Source organism: Asterias rubens, chromosome 14 (genome assembly GCF_902459465.1).
Source record: "Asterias rubens chromosome 14, eAstRub1.3, whole genome shotgun sequence".
NCBI classification, from domain to species: domain Eukaryota; kingdom Metazoa; phylum Echinodermata; class Asteroidea; order Forcipulatida; family Asteriidae; genus Asterias; species Asterias rubens.
The window spans coordinates 5,497,890-5,519,381 of record NC_047075.1 but is presented as its reverse complement, the minus strand read 5'-3'; the positions used below and the strand labels follow the sequence as shown (position 1 = coordinate 5,519,381).

The following is a 21,492-nucleotide window of genomic DNA, read 5'->3' as shown; positions in this document are numbered from 1 at the left end:
GGTCAAAGGTATTGATAACAAATAAAGATTAAGTGACCTTAATTTTAGAAAATTGATTTTAGCATGCAATTTTTATCATTTTGATACAAACTTTGCACTATGTGGAGAGAATTGACATGGTTATGACACATTTCTACCAAAAAGATGTTATTTTAACCATAATTGTTTTCAGATTTTAGTGGTTTCTGCCCTGACAACATGGTAAGTCGGATCGGGCTAGAAATTGGTGTGCATTCATTGCTCATTAGGACCTACAAGACATGAGGTAAAAAAGTGTGTTGGTCTGACATAGAATGACCCTAATACAGGTAAAGACATTGGACACCTTTGGTTATTTTCAAAGACCAGTCTTCTCACTTGGTGTCTCTCAACATTATGCACAAAATAACAAACCTGTAAAAGTTTGAGCTCAGCTGGTCGTCGAAGTTGCGAGATAATAATGGAAGAAACAACACCCTTGTCACACGAAGTTGTGTGCTTTTAGATGCTTGATTTCGGGACCTCAAAACCCAATTCTGGGGTCTCCAAATCAATTTCAAATAAAAACGTTAGTGGAAAATTAGTTCTTTCTCCAAAACAACGCTACTTCAGAGGAAGCCGCTTCTCACATTGTTTTATACTATCAGCGGCTCTTCATTGCTTGTTACCAAGGAAGTTTTTATGCTCACAATTATTTTGAGATATTACCAGCAGTGTCCAGTTTATTTAGCTTAATGTTTATACTGTTTGTATGTAAAAATATGTATAGCGTTTTGCAATTGTTTTTATGTAAGACGCTATATCAAAAGAAACTAAACTATTATTAAATCATTATTTGAATAATTGTTTTATTAAAAACATAGAAAAAAAGACTTTTTCAAAAACACAGCCAACATTTTCAACGATATTTGTTGTGACGTGTTTCCTGATTAAGAAGGAGAAGGATGAAAAACTTATGCTGAGTGCAGCTTGAAGCTAGACTTTGAGCGGTAGCCTTTAAAATGTTAATAACAACACAAGAGGTGAATAGTTTCACACACGGCACCTCACACATGAATAAGTTCTTTGTGCCGAGGTTTTCCCTTGTGCCGAATGTGACCTTACATGCGGACCGTTACAACTACTGGAGCTTGAAAATTCGTCTTTTGTTGAGCGAAAATTTTGGGGCTAAAAAGTAGACCCCTGCAGTAGCTGAAGCTCAGTTGAAGGTGTGGCTCTCCACGGTAAGAACTTAAACTACAGAGCTCTGACGATACTGTTAGAATCCGTCATCTTAGAACTCGAGCGAAGAAGTTTACAAAGGTAGGAAGTCATCTTTATTAAAACGTGGAAACTGACAGTCTTTAAATGATTAGATTGGATGATCGAAAATAATTTATGCGAAGTGTGTTTAGACGGTGCGTCCAGTCTGTTCAGACACACTGGGTAACTGTCAAAGACCAGTAATCTCACTTGCATATATGTGTGACAATTATGACGGAACTGGTTATCGAATTTGCAAGAAAATAGTGGGGAAAAAAACTCTTGTCGCACAAATTTGAGTGACTTCAGATATGTCTGAAGTATTTTAATATTTGAGTTAGGAATAACCTTTTTCTCAAAAGCTACGTAACTTCAAAATGTTTTTATCAGCAAGCTCTCCATTTCGCGTTCATGTAAGTTTTTATGCCCGGTCGCACTTAAAGCCGACAACTGACGTCAACTTAACAAAAGTTTTGTAACCCGTAATTAGTATATAGGATTTGAGGCATTGCATGGTGAGGTATCAATGTATATTTGGTTTGCGGTAACACCATGTGTGTATCTACTTGCCAGGTAGAGTTGTTCTTAGGGAACTGTCTTGCTTTATTCTACTGCCGTGGAGTAGATAATCGGAGGTTCGGGAGACTTCTCATTTCTGAACAGAACTTTGCTGCTTTTTAACTATTACCAGGGCGGATGGTATAGAAATTAGACTGGACTACCACTTTAGCTTATAGGATCGTAATTAACTGTACTGCCGCGGAGTCAGTTCTGAAATTGGTCTCAACGTTTCGACTATCGTGCTCTGGTCATCGTCAGGAGACGATTAGCTAGTATTAGTAGAATAGTATCCGCCTTATTGTCTTTCAACTATACCCGGACGAAACCATTATCAATGGGTAAATCCAAAGTGTGTATTTTTCTCATTTATGTTTTACTAAGTTTCTTTTTCTTTCTTTTTTATTTCCTTGTTTGTAAAGTAACAAAAGTGGCTAACATTAAAAGTTTTAAGTATAATAATAAGAACAAATTCTTCTTTAAAGGGTGTATGTACTTTTTGTAGGACAACAAACACAATGTTCACAGATTTACACTAAACTTACACAGTTTGAAGATAATGATAGTAGAAAGCTTCCCTGAAAATAATACGTGCTGAGGTGCTGTAGTTTTTTTGGGTAATGAGTAAAACAATGTCATGAAAATAATGTTGGTCTCACAAGACCAAAATTGTTTTAATCATTTACAAACGTATTTTCATGCCATTTTCTTACTCATTTCTCAAAAACTACTGCACCTCAGTAAGTAATACCTGAAGGGGAGCTTTCCACTATCTCATTATCTTATCTTCAAACCCTGTAAGTTTAAAGTAAATCTATGGGCATTATGAAAAAGTACCCAATTCCTTTAAATGATACAATTTGAATGCATGATACCTTGTGTTTTGCACAACGAATACTTACCGCTTGATTATCCCATGCAGTTAAAATGGTATCGTGAAGCACGTTCCAAAGACAACATGACCAACACTTTTACTTCATACCAATTCGGGCAAAAACAAATACATTTTACAGTTGAAATTACAACCTTTTTGATTAATTATTAATATTGTCCAAACACACCACTTGGTGACGTCATCGTTAACTATTTTGGACAAAATCCTGGATATCATAATATTTTTGCTAGGTTATCGGCATCCTACTTTGTTAAGTATAAAACGTCGTAGCATATATTTAACTCAGGACGACTCATATCACTAAATATTTCAACGGCAATTAAATTATTCGTTTGCTATTTAATGGAACAATATTTTTCCTTAGTTTAAAACAAAAAACAAAGACTGCCAGACAAGAGCAAGACATAGACACTGTCCCTTTGTTCGGTGTGTTCGTCATCTGAGAAACCAAGTCTTAGAAAACTGCATCAGGAAGGAAGTTCTTGGCAGAACATCGTAGTCTCACGATTCCAAATCTACTTCGGGGTAGTAAAGAAGTAAGGAAAACATTTTGTATAACAGGTTAAGTGTCACAATATCGACGAGAGTGTTAATACCAGTGTTCTTTAGTTGATTTTACCGTTTTGTCATTGGCCAAACTGTGAGCAGCCAGACCTGCTGCAATGAAAGAAACAAAACCAATATTGCAATGATTTTATCTGCGTATGTCATCACTTGACCAAATCCCATGGTAGTTTACATTGATTCGACTTCTATTGTGTTAAGTCGGCCATTACGGACAGTTCATTTAATATCGCGTGCGGCAACACACCAAAGTTGTATCAACACTTCTGTCGTGATTGGTTGGTGAACCATTCGCTGCATTCGCGAAGGTACAAGTGATCATAATTCACCAAACTTTATTTGTGTTAAATCAACGCAGTCATAAATCCAAAGAGATGCTGCCATTGCAAATTGCAGGGGAACTGGTCCACTTTCTCTTTACGTCGCATTGTGTTCCTTAGAAATAAGGCGAGGCAAATAGGTCAGGTAGCTGTGTTATTCAAAACATGCTGTTGTACACAGCTACACCTGACCCCTTAACGTACTTCATGCATAATTGGTTCTTCACATGGTTGCATATCTAAAACTTTTGTCTTGATAAACCTTCAGGTGCACACAGTGAGCTTCGTCAACAAGCTAGACCCCCGCCTCAAGGTCTTGGCAAACAAGCTTACTAAATCAGAGGACCCTGACCGCTACTGAATAAGTGGCTATACCTACGGCTGCCATTAAACTTCTGCGTCATCATGTATTGAAATAAAGAAGCTCCTTAGAAACACACTTAGCAACAGCCGTAGCTGTAGCCACTGATTCAGAGACAGCCACATATGTTATGCCAATGCGAATGTAAAGTGCATTATGACGTCACATTGCCGCACCCAAAGCGAATGTTTCGCAGGAGTTGCCCACAGTTGAGAGTTTAATAAAAAAATATTTTGAATAAAATGAAGACAACTGCTGCAGGCTATAGAGTCATAAACAGAGTCTCAAAGAACACTTGTATTCACTGCAGATGTTTCTTCCATGTATGGCTTCACCGGGAAACCGTACTTTCTCGTTTGCTGTGAAAACAGGAAAAACGCAAAACAAATGGGGCCAGTTGACGTCATCGAAGATCGGTGTGTGGTGTGAACATTTCAATGTCCATCAAGTTTTAATATATGTTTGCATACTTCGTATTAACAAATGAAGATAATTAGGGCATCGGTTGATATATGACATCATTTTTTCCCCAATTCAAAGAAAAAGGCATAATACCGCGAAAACTGGTAAGAGGACGATATATCATCCAGCTGGAATTGCCCAATTGCGAATCACGCCGGCTGTTAAAGCAAACCCTGTCGACTGCACTAACAGACCCAGCTAGAAGTGCCCAATTGCGAATCACGCTGGCTGTTCAAGTAAATTCTGTCGACTGCACTAATTAAAGAGACCCATATTTTAAAATAGGGATCATATAGTGCTTCGTTCTAGGAACCAAGTGGAGCATGGGTTATGGGCAGTGTTGTAACCAATTTTGTTTGTTTGAAGTTAATTCAAGTACAGTAGCAAATTATCTTTGTTCAAGTCGAGATAAGTCAAGTCAAAAGTTAGTCTAACTCGAGTCAACGACACTGATTATGGGTGATATTGCCAGGAGTCGGCTGGCAAACCGTGTCATAGTCTGGGTTTCAGTGTTGTGATTGTAGCAGGGTTTCAGTGTTGTGATTGTAGCAGGGTTTCAGTGTTGTGATTGTAGCAGCTTACATGAGGTTATATACGTGTAGGCCATTGATCATGTCACTTGCCTTATATGCATTGGATGCATCAAAGAATCAATGAAAAATCGTCGGCTATGGATTATATAAGGTCTATATGGTTTCATTATTAAGGCAAAAGTAGTATGGTAATCACTCCTAAACAGGCAATACAAACTGCTGGTTTGGAGACTACAACAGCTTTTGATATTATTAAGCAGTTTGAGAAACATTTTTTCTTTGAAGTTGTGTGGTTACTTAAAAATATATTATTTGTTATGCCCCTAAATTTGACAGAATTGCGTTACCGCAATAACGTTTCTCCGATTTGTTAGGGATTAGATTAATCTTCCTGGGTGAACATAACTTGCTCCAGATTTTCGGAGAAAACTCAAAAAGGCGGAAGCATTTTGAAATACTGTTTATACAGTTTAAAAGTATTGTATACACCTAAAATGTGTATACAGTTGAAACAATCGAACGGTTTAAAAAACCAAAGGTACACTTTGTCTTTGAATTGGTTTTGCATAAAATGTAGCTCCTTGTCAAGAATGTTTCTCAAAGTAATCATTTAGCAAAAAGAAACATTCATTTTTGACGAAAAACATTTTTGAAGGATTTTGCTTTACTTTTTGTATTTTTGTATTTTTTTCTTTTTGTTTTTTACATATTACTCTTTTTACCTTAAAGGAAGTGGACACTATTGGTAATTACTCAAACCTTACTTGGTAAGGAGAAATGGGGAGATGTTGGTAGTATAAAATATTGTGAGGAACGGCTCCTCTGACGTGACGTCGTTTTTGAGAAAAAATGAATTTTCCATGAATTTGATTTCAAGACCTCAAGTTTAGAATTTGAGGTTTCGAAATCAAGCATCTGAAAGCACACAACGTCGTGATGTGACAAGGGTGTTTATTCTTTCATTATTATCTCGCAACTTCGACGACCGATTGAGCTAAGTTTTTCACAGGTTTGTTATTTCATGCATATGTTGAGATACAACAAGTGAGAAGACTGGCCCCTTAGACAATTACCAATAGTGTCTTTAAATGTCTTTAGTTTTTCAATCATGAAAATAAATTATGAACACATTACTCAACCAATTTTTTCTTAAAAACAAATGCCACAAGTCGGCCGTACCTGATGCCAGGTTCCCGGATGTCAATATTCACGCGAAAACTCGTACGACTCAAAGATCATACACAGTACCCTGTAACCTACACATTGTCTTTTAGATCATACACAGTACCCTGTAACCTACACATTGTCTTGTAGATCATACACAGTACCCTGTAACCTACACATTGTCTTTTTCTTTTCGCCTATAGAGCTGAGCAAGTTTTGAGATGTGCTCATTTCGAGATGTTTAGTGTACGAAATCTTTCACTTTATTAGATGTTGTAGAACAATAACAACTTCAATTGTTGGTTTGTAATAATTACTTAGTAACCCGGAAGTCTATTCCAACATTCTGTAACGAAGAAAACAATTTTCATATTGAATTTGAACCTTTTTTTTGCAGGGAAAAATAACTTCCCTTTTCCTTTTCGATTAAACAGAGACAATGAAGGGCTACACTCTCCTAGCGTTGCTTGTTGTGGTCGGCTGTGTGTCAGCATACCAAGATGGTAAATACACATAATGAATTATTAATATGTTTATTTGTCGTTGTGTTTTGAAACATTCGCTCCTTTGCAAGAAAGAAACAAATATTAGGCATCGTTAGATATGCAATCTATGTATTTTTATTCCTCGTTGCTGTTGAATAAAAATGGTCTAAGCATGGTAGGGTCATCTGATATCTGCAAAAAGTTGCAGCGAGTTTCCTGTACATGAAATTGAAAACCTATAAGTGCTTTTCTTTTCGTTTGCATTGTCAGATGAGGTCGCCCTTTTGGAGCGCCTTCTGGACTTGAAGAGGTCTCAAAATCGTGAGTTTTACTTCATGTACATTACATTCTTTGTAATCAATAGGTAGCAAGAATAGTCATTATACAAATAGATCAGTCTCATTGTCGCGTAGCGCGTTGCACGTCGATCACAACCGGCCCGATAGTTCAGTCTCATTCACGCATAGCGCGTTGCACGTCGATCACAACCGGCCCGATAGTTCAGTCTCATTCACGCATAGCGCGTTGCACGTCGATCACAACCGGCCCGATAGTTCAGTCTCATTCACGCATAGCGCGTTGCACGTCGATCACAACCGGCCCGATAGTTCAGTCTCATTCACGCATAGCGCGTTGCACGTCGATCACAACCGGCCCGATAGTTCAGTCTCATTCACGCATAGCGCGTTGCACGTCGATCACAACCGGCCCGATAGTTTAGTCTCATTCACGCATAGCGCGTTGCACGTCGATCACAACCGGCCCGATAGTTCAGTCTCATTCACGCATAGCGCGTTGCACGTCGATCACAACCGGCCCGATAGTTCAGTCTCATTCACGCATAGCGCGTTGCACGTCGATCACAACCGGCCCGATAGTTCAGTCTCATTCACGCATAGCGCGTTGCACGTCGATCACAACCGGCCCGATAGTTCAGTCTCATTCACGCATAGCGCGTTGCACGTCGATCACAACCGGCCCGATAGTTCAGTCTCATTCACGCATAGCGCGTTGCACGTCGATCACAACCGGCCGATAGTTCAGTCTCATTCACGCATAGCGCGTTGCACGTCGATCACAACCGGCCCGAAACTGTTGCGCACAACGTATACGAGGTCAAACTTTACAGGCAGATGGCAAAGTAGTTTTACATTTTAAATTTTTTGCTACTTCATAATCTGTTGAAGGCATTATTTATTAGTCAATCATTTCGTGGTATGTTGATGTTCTTGGAAGAATCCACCCGCTGTAATCAAATTTCAAGTTCATGTCACTTCATGACCCGTGTTACGTTGTAAGTGATGAGAGCGCGCAAGAATGCTTGCTCTATCGCCCCGATGCGTTGTGTATAAACAACCGCCATGACCTTCCCGAGCACCAGTGATTTTTTGCCACACAAGTACCAGGTACTTCAGATCACAAGGACGATGGTGCCACCTTTGTTTACTGATTTCGTTATACTAATACACCCGCTAACCGAAGTTTAAGTACAGGTACCATACGCTTAGGTTGGTTCTGCAACTTGCATGACCTTTGCATGTGGCATACGCAAAATGGACCTGTTCCACTCTGCGTGTGGGGCCGTTTGATTTGATATATTATTCCGGAGGGGCGGACTCGCGTGCATAAATCCGCTTCATTGTTATTATTATCATTTTTTAAATTAAAATATTTAAATCAAATTCATTGGCTGGGGTGTTGTATGTGACAGTCTTATATATTAGCACTCTTTTCAGTCCACATGTTTATTATTACCGTACAACCTATCCCTGTGCAGCATTGGTTCGTTCTACAAACTGTTTAGCGTTGTCATCATATATCGATCGTCAAGCTACACAGTGTGTACGTGTGTGGGTGTGTACGTGTGCCGTGTGTCAAGCGTGCTGCGGAAACCCATAACTTAGCAGTTTTTAACGAAAGAAAAACACCAAATTACAAACCTCTATTTCGAAAACTTCAGTTGACCACCACCTCAGTGTCTTCTTCTACCTTCGAACTCCTTTAGTTTCAGGAATACTGTTTAAATATCGATAAAAACCTGGCTAATATTTTGATCGAATGTGGCGAGTGTTTTGCGGCATGTACACCATTGAAAAAGCGTTGTGTCGAGCACTCATAAACTTGCACTGGCACACGCTGGGTTTCTGCCCTCACGCGCTTATAGAACAATCGTGCATAAAACTATTTGTAATATAACGTGTTTAAAAACACTGGACACTATGAGTAATTGTTAAAGACCAGTCTTATCACTTGGTGTATCTTAACATATGCATAAAATAACAAACCTGTGAAAATTTGAGCTCAAATGGCCGTCGAGGTTGCGAGATAACACTGAAAAAACAACAACACACTTGTCATACGAAGTTGTGTGCATTCAGATGCTTGATTTTGAGACCCCGAATTTTGTCCAGAGTCAACGAATTAGTTTCTAGGTGAGTAGACTTGACTGCAATCGTTTTGTACCCAGGCCGCCTGAGTGCGATAAAGCACTGCTTGGTAAATGTGATTTAGTTTGCATTTCACAATTCATCATCTCAGGTCACTAATAATAACTTCTGCATTAATCTTTTCTCTTCTCCGTAATGTTGAGAGTCTGTTGAATAAACGCAGTAAGTATTCTAAAGAAACCAATGTAACTCAACAACATGAAACAAAAACAACAATCCTATAGCATTCACACTGATGCATCATTGACTGGAACTTTCTCACATTGCTTAGATTCGTCTGAAATAGTGGGCTTACAAAAAAGATCTTAAAAGTTATATTATTTAAGAAAACCAAGTTTAGGCAAGTTCAGCATCTACTTCCGTCTGATTAAAATGTCTTTAGTGCCAACAAAGTCTCTGTTTTGAAGGTGAAAAGTCAACGAATAATTCTCCTTTGTAAAAAGCTCTGACACTTCTAAGTATTATTTGTAATTTCATTGTTTATTTATAAACGGCATTGATTTTAATTTTCATTTTGTCTTTGTTGTATGCTTTTAGCAAACGGCCAAGAAGGGAACTTCGCTGAACAAAGTAAGATTCATTTTTCATTTATTTTCTTAATGTGTTTGTAGTATTGTAAAATGTCTTCTCTTTACATTTTGAGATGAAAGGTGTTACATCTTATCACAATTTAGCAATGTAAGAATTACTTTATGCAAATGATCAAATCTGAGGTAAATCGTCTTGCTGTAGGAGGTGACAAGGCGAATTGGGGTTGCGCAGAGCACACAGTAGAGGGCGCTGTTTGGTTTGTGTGTCCTCAAAACCTGGGGCCAATTTCATGTCACAAAATGCTGCTTTCTTTCTTAATGATGGCATAGTCCCGGTGGTTGAAATGGCAAGTTCATCAGACGCGTTTACAATTGGCGAGGGGAGATGGCTCTTTTCTTTTCTCTCGGTGCAGGTTTACCCATCTCGAGCATACATCTTAAACTTACTTGCTTTGTTTTCTCAGGAAAGTGATGTTAATGTTTATTTAAAAAGTTTGATATTGATTTTAACATTTCTAGGAGATTTCAATTCACATCCGAAATTTTTCTAAAACAGCCCTTTGTTGTACCTGAACGTTTCTCTACTGCTGCCCATTCTCTTCCATTGTTGAACGCTGATGTTGTATTGGTTTGTCCTTCCCTACAGAGCGCTATACATGTGGACCACTGTTCCAGTGTCCTGCGGGTCAGTACTGTCAAGATAAAGATGGCACTGGATACTGCTTTAGTAAGAACACTTTTATTTTTATCTTTTTATTAATATTTGGTCTGAAATATTCGCAACACGAGTACTTTTGTTATGAACACATGACTACATATGAAGAAAAGGTAAAGGCCCTGAAGTAACTGATCCTATTTGGAGGAGGTGTAGGGATATTTTCAAGATTTCTCGTGTACTGTAAAAATCAGCCTCACCTCATGATTAAAAAGCTGCTTGATCTCTTAATGTAGATTCTAATATTGTTTTATGGATACAAAGTTTTCTTACAAACTGGACACAACAGGTTAAGCTAAACTCCACTATCTCACCATTTCTTAGTACAAATACAGGTACCCACCAATGTTGTGTCCTGTCCCCGGTTTTGTATACAATTTTATACCAATGAGACTGCAGAGCAACAGAGACTGATAACTTGATCTTCGAATTAATATGCTGATGATTTTTCAATTGTTAGTCGTATGTCTTCCACAGAGAACTTAACTCACTGCAACGCAACAACAGCGAAATTAAACTGGTGTAGAGAAAATGACCTTGACATTAAAGTGAATAAAACAAAGGAATTGGTTATTGACTTTAGAAAGAGGGGCACGCCCATACCAGAAGTTACTATAAATGGACTGCCAATTGAAAGAGTGTCGGAGTATAAGTACCTTGGAACTGTTATAGACGATAAATTGGAGTTTGATAAAAACACAAATTGTACAACAAGTAAACTACGTCATCAATGGAATTTCTTAGAAAGCTCAACTCTTTTGGTGTCGATAACACCATCTTAGAACTGTTTTACCACACTATTCTTTTTATCTTTTAGACTTATTTGTATTCATGGATCTTAGGACAAACATTATTTCTAAAGCAAGCAAGACTAATAAACAGAACCGAACTACAAACATAATGGCCTACTGACTTAATAAGCCTTTTTGAGGTATGGCGGACTTGATAGGAGCCTACTGTTTGGCTTAGGTGTATACACACAAATTTACTTAAATTTTATAGTGTTGTAGATTGTGTCCGCAAATATCTCAAAAAGGCTTTAGGGGAAAAGGCGGAAGCAGTATCAGCAGCAACAAACATAACAACAAGCGGCGAAATTTATTGTTGCATAAACGACATTTTTTTAGTTGATTATTCATTTTGTTCGTTTGTTGTATGCTTTTAGAAAACACGCAGGAAAGGGAAGCCGCTGAAGAAAGTAAGATTCATTTTTCATGTTGTTTATTAACATGTTTTTAGTATTGTATAATGCCTTTGTTTTACATTTTGAGCTGACAATTTGAGAAGAAAGGTGAAACATCTTAGATTAATTTGATCGTGTAAGGATAACTTTATGCGAATGATAGAACCTGAAGTTATCGTTTTGATATACGAGGTGACAAGGCGAAAAGACCGTATTGAATATGACGTCACCGTTCAAAAATCTGCCCTACAAGATGGCGTCTGTGCGCGTGTGAGTGTGTGTATGTGTGCATATGCAGTAGAAATCAAACCGGGAATGTTGCGTGCTTCATTGATGTACGCGTTTGGACGGGCATACGGTTTGCCCTACAAGATGGCGACTTTCATAGCAAAAAAGCGTGTATTGGAATTGTGCCGACCACACAGTAGAGGGCGCCGTTTGGTTTGCTTGTCATGTGAACCAGGGCCAATTTTATAGAGCTGCTTAAGCCCAACATTTGCTTAAGCACAAAAATAGCTGGCTTATTTTACACATGATACTGGCCAAAATTCCATGCCGTATACATTGCTTTAGACTGGTTTTAAGCTGTTGTTTACTTAGCATAACAATTGCGTCTAGTCTTGAGCAGTAATCTAATTTTACTAATTTTGGTTATTGTCAAAGACCAGTGTTCTGGTTATAACTCAAAATAATTATTAGCATAAAACCTTTCTTGAATACGAGGAACGGGGAGAGGTTGATTGTATAAAACATTGTAAGAAACAGTTCCCTCTGAAGTGACGTAGTTTTCAAGACCCCAGATTTTTGAATTTGAGGTCTCGAAATCAACCATCTGAAAGCACACAACTCTGTGTGACCATGGTGTGACAGGGGTGTTTTTCCTTCCATTAATATCTCGCAACTTCGACGACCGATTGAGCTCAAATTTTCACAGGTTTGTTATTTTATGCATATGTTGAGATAGACCAACTGTGAAGACTAGTCTTTGACAATTACCAATAGTGTCCAGTGTCTTTAAGTGGTGAACCTACTCTTAAAACGCTAACGTTGAATGTAAAACTGAACAGTTTGTTGCAAATTAAGTCCGCTTGTTCACAACACAATCAGGGTGTCCTTACTATTTTTCTTCTTCAAATGTCCGGTGGTTGAAATGGCAAGTTCATCAGACGCGTTTACAATTGGCGAGGGGAGATGAGTTTTTTCTTTTCTCTTGGTGCAGGTATACCCATCTCGAGCATACATCTTAAACTTAATTACCGCTTGCTTCGTTTTCTCAATCAAGTGCTGTTAATATTGATTTTAAATGTTCAATTTCTAGGGGATTTCACATCCGAATTTTGCTTCTAAAACAGCCCTTTGTTGTACCTGAACGTTTTTCTACTGCTGCCCATTCTCTTCCATTGTTGAACGCTGATGTTGTATTGGTTTGTCCTTCCCTACAGAGCGCTATACATGTGGACCACTATTCCAGTGTCCTGCGGGTCAGTACTGTCAAGATAAAGATGGCACTGGATACTGCTTTAGTAAGAACACTTTTATTTTTATCTTTTTTTATAAATATTTGGTCTGAAATATTCGCAACACGAGTACTTTTGTTATGAACACATGACTACATATGAAGAAAAGGTAAAGGCCCTGAAGTAACTGATCCTATTTGGAGGAGGTGTATGGATATTTTCAAGATTTCTCGTGTACTGTCAAAATCAGCCTCACCTCATGATTAAAAAGCTGCTTGATCTCTTAATGTAGATTCTAATATTGATTTATGGATACAAAGTTTTCTTACAAACCGGACACAACAGGTTAAGCTAAACTCCACTATCTCACCATTTCTTAGTACAAATACAGGTACCCACCAATGTTGTGTCCTGTCCCCGGTTTTGTATAAAATGTTATACCAATGACTGCAGAGCAATAGAGACTGATAACTTGAACATTATTTATTTATTTATTTATTTATTTTAAATCTTTAGACATACACAATAGTTACAAGTTGTACAGGGGCTGTCAAGGTTAAAACAAAAGTATAAAACTGTCATCAAAAGATGTGTAAAACCAGACCCCTGCCAACGATAAAGATATAATTATACAATATAAAAAGGTGATTGCACTGAAACATTTTAAAATCACACAAAGAAATCATTAAAACACAAGCAAAACCAGACTATTGAAAACAAAAAACTACACCTACAACAAAACACCGCAGCGATAAGAGGAAGGGACAACGATTAAAAATAAAAAAACATAGAATGGACTAAAAACCCTAATAAAAAAAAAGAATGCACCCTCACAGATTCATGCCAAACCCACTGGGCCCGAGGACAATGATAGCAGAATGCCTCCCCAAACACCACCCAAAAAAGGAACAAAGACCCCTTAGACAAATATTAAAGAAAACAACAATTAAAACCACTAGCACTATTAACATACTAAAAATTCCCCCCTCAGCTTTATACGAAAGGACTTGTACGCCTCCCAAATCAAAACATTCCTAAATCAAATTAATATGCTGATGATTTTTCAATTGTGTTCATGGATCTTGGGACAAACATTATTTCTAAAGCAAGCAAGACTAATAAACAGAACCGAACTACAAACATAATGGCTTACTGACTTAATAAGCCTTTTTGAGGTATGGCGGACGCGATAGGAGCCTACTGTTTGGTTTAGGTGTATACACACAACTTTACCCTAACCTGATAGTGTTGTAGCATTGTGTCAGCAAATATCTCAAAAAGGCTTTAGAGGAAAAGGCGGAAGCAGTATCAGCAGCAGCAAACATAAAAACAAGCGGCGAAACTTTATTGTTGCATAAACGACATTTAGTTGATTATTCATTTTGTTCGTTTGTTGTATGCTTTTAGAAAACACGCAGGAAAGGGAAGCCGCTGAAGAAAGTAAGATTCATTTTTCATGTTGTTTCTTAACATGTTTTTAGTATTGTATAATGCCTTTGTTTTACATTTTGAGCTGACAATTTGAGATGAAAGGTGAAACATCTTAGATTAATTTGATCGTGTAAGAATAACTTTATGCGAGTGATAGAACCTGAAGTTATCGTCTTGATATACGAGGTGTCCAGGCGAAAAGACCGTATTGAATATGACGTCACTGTCAAATATCTGCCCTACAAGATGGCGTCTGTGCGCGTGTGAGTGCGTTAGTGCGTGCATATGCAGTAGAAATCAAACCGGGAATGTTGCGTGCTTCATTGAAGTACGCGTTTGGATGCCAATACGGTTTGCCATACAAGATGGCGACTTTCATAGCAAAAAGCGTGTATTGGAATTGTGCCTTTTTTACACATGTTACTGGTCAAAATTCCATGCTTTAATACATTGCTTCAGACTGGTATTTAGCCGTTGTTTACATAGCATAACAATTGCATGGAGTCTTGAGCGGTAATCTAATTTTACTAAACATGCCCCCCCCCCTAGAAAATTACCTCTTTCTTGAAAACTATGTCACTTCAGGGGGAACCGTTTCTCACAATGTTTTATACCATCAACCTCTCCCCATTACTCGTTACCAAGAAAGGTTTTATGCTAATCATTATTTTGAGTGATTACAAATAGTGTCCACTGCCTCTAAGCAAATGGAGAAAACGGCAAATGTGTGTGGCGGTGTGTGGTGTATAGTTGACGCATCGCTTTTAGGCTAAGCCTGATCGCAGTCATGTCTAATGTGTTTGCCACTTTCAGCTCATACCGTCGATTTATTCAATTAATTTATATCTTCAGATGAACCAACCCTTCGGGAGCTTCTCCGTAATCTTGAGAGTCTGTTGAATAAACGCAGTGAGTATTCTATTAAATGAACCAATATAACTCGGCAACACGACACAAAGACAAAATCCTCTAGCATTCACTCTGATGCATCATTGACTGGAACTTTCTCACATTGCTTGGATTCGTCTGCAACTTTGTAGCGGGCTTACAAAAAAGATCTTAAAAGTTATATTATTTAAAGCCATTATACACTTTCGGAACAGAAAAAATAAATAAAAGTTCACAGATTTACAAATAACTTACAGGGTTTACAGAAGGTAATGGTGAAAGACTTCTCTTGAAATATTATTCCATGAAATGCTTTACTTTTTGAGAAAACATTAAAACAATAAAATTATGAATTCTCGACATCGAGAATTACGGATTGACACGGCGAAACGTGCGGAAACAAGGGTGGGTTTCCCGTTATTTTCTCCCGACTCTGATGACCGATTGAGCCTAAATTTTCGAAATGTGGGTCTTTGGACAATACTGTTTACCGAAAGCGTCTAAATGGTTTTAAGAAAAACTAAGTTACGGTAAGTTCAGGCATCTATTTCCGTCTGATTAAAGTGTCCTTAGTGCCAACAAAGTCTCTGTTTTGAGGGTGAAAGTTAACGAATAATTCTCCTTTGTAAAAAGCTCTGACACTTGTAAGTATTATTTGCAATTTCATTGTTTCTTTATAAACGCCATTGATTTGCAATTTCTTTGTTTCTTTATAAACGCCATTTAGCAAACGGGCAAGAAGGTAACTTCGCTGAACAAAGTAAGATTCATTTTTCATTTATTTTCTTAACATGTTTGTAGTATTGTTTAATGCCTTTGTTTTACATTTTGAGATGAAAGGTGTTACATCTTATCACAATTTGATAATGTTAGAATCACTTTATGCAAATGATAAAATCTGAGGTAAATCGTCTTGCTGTAGGAGGTGACAAGGCGAATTGGGGTTGCACAGAGCACACAGTAGAGGGCGTTGTTTGGTTCGTGTGTCCTCAAAACCAGGGGCCAATTTCATGTTACAAAATGCTGCTTTCTTTCTTAATGATGGCATAGTCCCGGTGGTTGAAATGGCAAGTTCACCAGACGCGTTTACAAATGGCGAAGGGAGATGGTTCTTTTCCTTTCTCTTGGTGCAGGTATACCCATCTCGAGCATACACCTTAAACAAATACCTATTGCTTTGTTTTTTTGAACAATCATGAGTCTCCTTTATCCTCACCAATCCTGCATTTCTTTCGATAAAACCATAGCAACAGAATTACAACAGTTCGATGGGGATTTGATCAACTTAATTGGTGAACTACTCTTAGAACGCTAACATTGAATGCAAAACTGAACAATTTGTTGCAAGTTGAGTTCGTTTGTTTACAACACAATCTGGGTTCCCTTACTCTGATCCATTGTTCTCGGTCGTGTGCGCACGCCCAGAACTACGTAAACAATGGAAATTTACCTGGTAAGTCTGCTGCCACCTAGCGTCCCAAAGTCTCCCATTGGCGAGGGGAGATGGTTCTTTTCTTTTCTCTTGGTGCAGGTTTACCCATCTCGATCATACATCTCAAAGACAGTGCACACTATTGGTAATTGTCAAAGACCAGTATTCTCACTTGGCGTATCTCAACATATGCATAAAATAACAAACCTGTGAAAATATGAGCTCAATCGGTCGTCGAAGTTTCGAGATAACAATACAAGAAAAAACACCCCTGTCACACGAAGTTGTGTGCTTTTAGATGCTTGTTTTCGAGACCTGAAATTCTAAATCTGAGGTCTCAGAATCAAATTCATGGAAAATTACTTCTTTCTCAAAAACTTTGGCACTTCAGAGGAAGCCGTTTCTCACAATGTATCAAACTCTCCCCATTACTCATTGCCAAATGAGGTTTTATGCCAATAATTATCTTGAGTAATTACCAATAGTGTCCACTGCCTTTAAACTTAACTACCGCTTGCTTCGTTTTCTCAAGAAATTGCTGTTATTATTGATTTCAAATGTTCAATTTCTAGGGGATTTCAAATCCCAATTTTGCTTCTAAACAGCCCTTTGTTGTACTGAACGTTTTTCTACTGTTCCCCATTCTCTTCCATTGTTGAACGCTGATGTTGTATTGGTTTGTCCTTCCCTACAGAGCGCTATACATGTGGACCACTATTCCAGTGTCCTGCGGGTCAGTACTGTCAAGATAAAGATGGCACTGGATACTGCTTTAGTAAGAACACTTTTATTTTTGTATTTTTAGTTTTTATTGATCGGAAATACTTCGCAACACGGAAACTTTTTAAATGAGCTCATTGATACAACAAAATATACGACAGATTTTCCGTATTTTCAAACTAAAGTTTTATTGTCAATTATTATTTGCTTTAATGCAACGTCTAAACAAATAGGTTTGTATTTTAATTGTCCTAAAGTAATGCAAAACACATTGTGCCATGCACAACGAAGTACTTAGGTTCTCTCAATACGTATATTTAGGTTGACAACAAGATGTTGAAACCGGTTGCTCAAATGGTTTTGACTCCGCGTAGTTTGATACAATTTATGTCAGTTGACTCAGAATCCTGGTCACACTGACCCTGAAACCAGTTGCTCAAATGGATTTGACTCTGCGTAGTTTGAAACAATTTGTGTCAGTTGACTCAGAATCCTGGTCACACTGACCCTGAAACCAGTTGCTCAAATGGATTTGACTCTGCGTAGTTATATACAATTTGTGTCAGTTGACTCAGAATCCTGGTCACACTGAGCCTGAAACCAGTTGCTCAAATGGATTTGACTCTGCGTAGTTTGAAACAGTTTGTGTCAGTTGACTCACAATCCTGGTCACACTGACCCGGAAACCGGTTGCTCAAACTCTGCGTAGTTTGATACAATTTGTGTGAGTTGACTCAGAATCCTGGTCACACTGACCCGGACACCAGTTGCTCAAATGGATTTGACTCTGCGTAGTTTGATACAATTTGTGTCAGTTGACTCAGAATCCTGGTCAACCTGACCCTGAAACCGGTTGCTCAAATGGATTTGACTCTGCGTAGTTTGAAACAATTTGTGTCAGTTAACTCAGAATCCTGGTCACACTGACCCGGAAACTGGTTGCTCAAATGGATTTGACTCTGCGTAGTTTGAAACAATTTGTGTCAGTTGACTCAGAATCCTGGTCACACTGACCCGGGAACCGGTTGCTCAAATGGATTTGACTCTGCGCAGTTTACAATTTGTGTCAGTTAACTCAGAATCCTGGTCACACTGACTCTGAAACCGGCTGCTCAAATGGATTTGACTCTGACTAGTTTGATACAATTTGTGTCAGTTTGATTATTAATGATCATACTGGGTCAGGCCTTCGGATTTCGGAATCTGGTTAGTTATAATATAATTAAAGAAATATTATTATTAATTTTCTTTTATAAATGTAGATATTTCTTCTTGTCTTTAACAGAAGGTAAATAAATTGATCTGATGGACTGTCGCAGACAACGAGGAACTGACAAGCATTACTTACACTGACAACAAATTGTTTTATGCCCATTAAAGGTAAATAAATACGAGTAGATGGGTTTACTTTGAATGTTTTTGCAATATTTCGCTAAGTTGTATTACTGCTTATCTTAACGGTTACGTAAACAATGATAATGATGCTAAACTAACCTGAAAATGTTGCTCAGCAGAAGAAGTAATACGTTTTGCACTTTTAATATTGCTAAAACTGTTAACGTCCTGTTAGTATTAAAGGGCTATTTGGGTCTGGCACATGACAGAACTTTGTATGGACCCGGACAATGTAAATATGCATTCATGAGAAAAGAGCGATCAGCCAAAACATGCAACCAGCGAAAATTAACTTAATAGTATAGTAGTATATACAATGTGTCCCGTGACATCACTTGTTTACAAAAGAGGCACCAAGCCCGCAGGCATAATTTGTACACAGCTCAATGGTAGAGACATAAAATCTGATATTTTACGGAGATTGCACTGTCTAACTCTCGTAAACGTTTGATATGATGAAAGGGGGCACATCGCAAAAAACCTGTCCAGCTTTTACTTTCATTTCTCTTTGATTTATGTGGCAATTATGACACAAAATGTCAACTTTCCCATATGACCAGTGCAGTATCTTGCCTGCCAGACTAGCCAAAGAATGTACAAGGTCACAGCTATTGTAAACAAATGTCACATGGTCTATAGTGTAATTGTCCAGTATCAAATAGATAAGTACATTAATTTCAAAAAAGAAAAGAAAAATCAAACAAACCTAGCATTTCATCCAACCAACGTAAATGATAACACATTTTGGTCGGCAATTGTTTTAAAGAAACTCCTGTTCTTACAATCTTAAAGTGCACGTTGCTTTGGATCGGGCGAGTTGGTATATGAAAACTTGTAGAAGCCATTTGTTATGAAATGCAAGTGAACAAAAATGCTTTAAAAGTAGAATATAATGATCGACATAAACATTCCTCGAAATGTCGTGGTTTTCCCTTGTTTGCGAGATAACACGGTCGGCCGTTTTGTGGAGTTCAAGAATTGGCTCCAGAAAATGGCAAGCCGTGTTAATTCACGACGTATAAGGAAAACATTGAAATTTCGAGTTTTTTTTGTGTGGATTATTATCTTCTATCTTTAAAACATGTTTCCAACCATATGCATTTTTTTCACTAACAAACTCGCCCGCTCTAAAACTAAACTGGGCACTGTTGCTTTATGCTACGTGACACACATTACGGAGATTTAGGCCCAGTTTTAGACAACATGTGGGTACAAGTACTAGGTAAGCATAGTAGATTCCTTGTTAGCTAAAAAATGTTACCCAACAGTGTCCCGCTCAATTTGTGTTCAACATTAAATGGTCCCGTATGGAGCCTGAGCTGAAGCCGGAGCTAGAGTCTAGAGCCAAGCTACATTCATAAGTTGTTCATCGCTAGGAAACAACCCCAGTCACATTAACCCTTCGCGCTATTATTAATTAGTTTGGTGGCAGTTTGTGTGATTCTTCCTTATAAATTAAATAAATGCATCAAACATGAATCAAAGACGTTTTTTGTGTTGAATTTGTCATTATATTTTCAGTAAAAATGTATTGCTGAAATAATTAATTTTGATTCGTTGATTTCCTTGCGATAAAAAATAGTGATTTCCTTTCAAATTAGTGCCACATTTACCATGAACATGTTTGTAGAATAGACAGAATCTGGCTACAGACCTACAATGGGAAAGAGGTTGTAACGCTTATCAACCTTTCACCCAAAAGTGGCCGCAGCTACTAATTGAGCATGCGCAGTGGCCACCTGGCACTATTTGGCCCAATGTTATAAACGTCGCATGGAATCCCTGGCCTCACCGTAAAACATAATATTAATAATAACAATTGCAACATTTATATAGTTGTAATTGCTATATCAGATTGACAGAACAGAAGGAGGCAAAGGTTGTTCCAATAGTCTTAAAGCCACTGGACATTATTTGGTAAATACTCAAAATTCAATAAGGGTGTTTTTTTCTTCCTTTATTATCTCGCATCTTCGACGACCAATTGAGTTCAAATGTCCACAGGTTTGTGATTTTGTGCATAATGTGGAGATCACCAAGTGAGAAGACTGGTCTTTGACAATTACCAATAGTGTCCAGGGTCTTTAAATGAAATTTGTATAACAATTTTTTTAGGCATCTGAAAGCACACACATTTGTGCAACAAGGGTGTTTTCTATCACTATTCCCTTGCAACTTCGATGACAATTGAGTTAAAACTTTCACAGATGTGTTATTTTATGTTTGGATGGACCATGTGTGAATACTGGTCTTTGACAATTACCCAAGATATCCAGTGCCTTTATAAGTCACGATAAAAAAGCTTGGAACATTCATTCGATCACTTCCCGTTTTTTTTAAAACATGGTCTTTTAATACACAATTCCAAACGTATAATTGTTTTCTTTGTTTCGTTTAAATACTGTTCCGTCTAACTGAGATGTTCAACTCAATAGAGTGAATATTTTCTTTATATCATAGAATATGAGATCAATTGAAATGGAAAAAAATTTATTATTTCAAACCTGTCCAATGCATTCAATCATTACATTTTAACCCACTCATGAGAAATGTGACTTCTATACTGGACTGCCAAGTTGAACTTGTTACTAGTGAAGCCTGGTGGGAGTGTCTGAAATCACTAATAGATAGAACATGGATTTATTGAAACAGTACCCAAACACTTTAAGAGATTTTGTTATAATTGACGACGAGTCTCAAGATAGAATCCAACCAAAATGATAAACGATGA

At 37.8% G+C, this 21,492-nt stretch overlaps 1 protein-coding gene across 4 annotated transcripts; it reads left to right on the top strand.

Moving 5' to 3' along the window:
• The first annotated feature begins 1,156 nt into the window (after positions 1 to 1,156).
• On the top strand, positions 1,157 to 20,247 carry LOC117299303 (vacuole-localized protein 4-like). 4 transcript variants are annotated; one of them, XM_033782803.1, is made up of 12 exons: positions 1,160 to 1,281; positions 6,513 to 6,581; positions 6,834 to 6,884; positions 9,548 to 9,580; positions 10,187 to 10,267; positions 11,421 to 11,453; positions 12,881 to 12,961; positions 14,303 to 14,335; positions 15,179 to 15,235; positions 15,942 to 15,974; positions 17,341 to 17,421; positions 18,652 to 20,247. In XM_033782803.1, the coding sequence occupies exons 2-12, from the start codon at positions 6,518 to 6,520 to the stop codon at positions 18,660 to 18,662; spliced, it is 558 nt and encodes a 185-aa protein (XP_033638694.1). In that variant the 5' UTR covers positions 1,160 to 1,281; positions 6,513 to 6,517; the 3' UTR covers positions 18,663 to 20,247. The 4 variants fall into 4 exon arrangements, with proteins under 4 accessions (XP_033638697.1, XP_033638696.1, XP_033638695.1 ...); XM_033782806.1 differs by lacking the exons at positions 12,881 to 12,961; positions 14,303 to 14,335 and having other exon boundaries at positions 1,157 to 1,281; XM_033782805.1 differs by lacking the exons at positions 11,421 to 11,453; positions 12,881 to 12,961 and having other exon boundaries at positions 1,158 to 1,281.
• Positions 20,248 to 21,492: the final 1,245 nt, after the last annotated feature.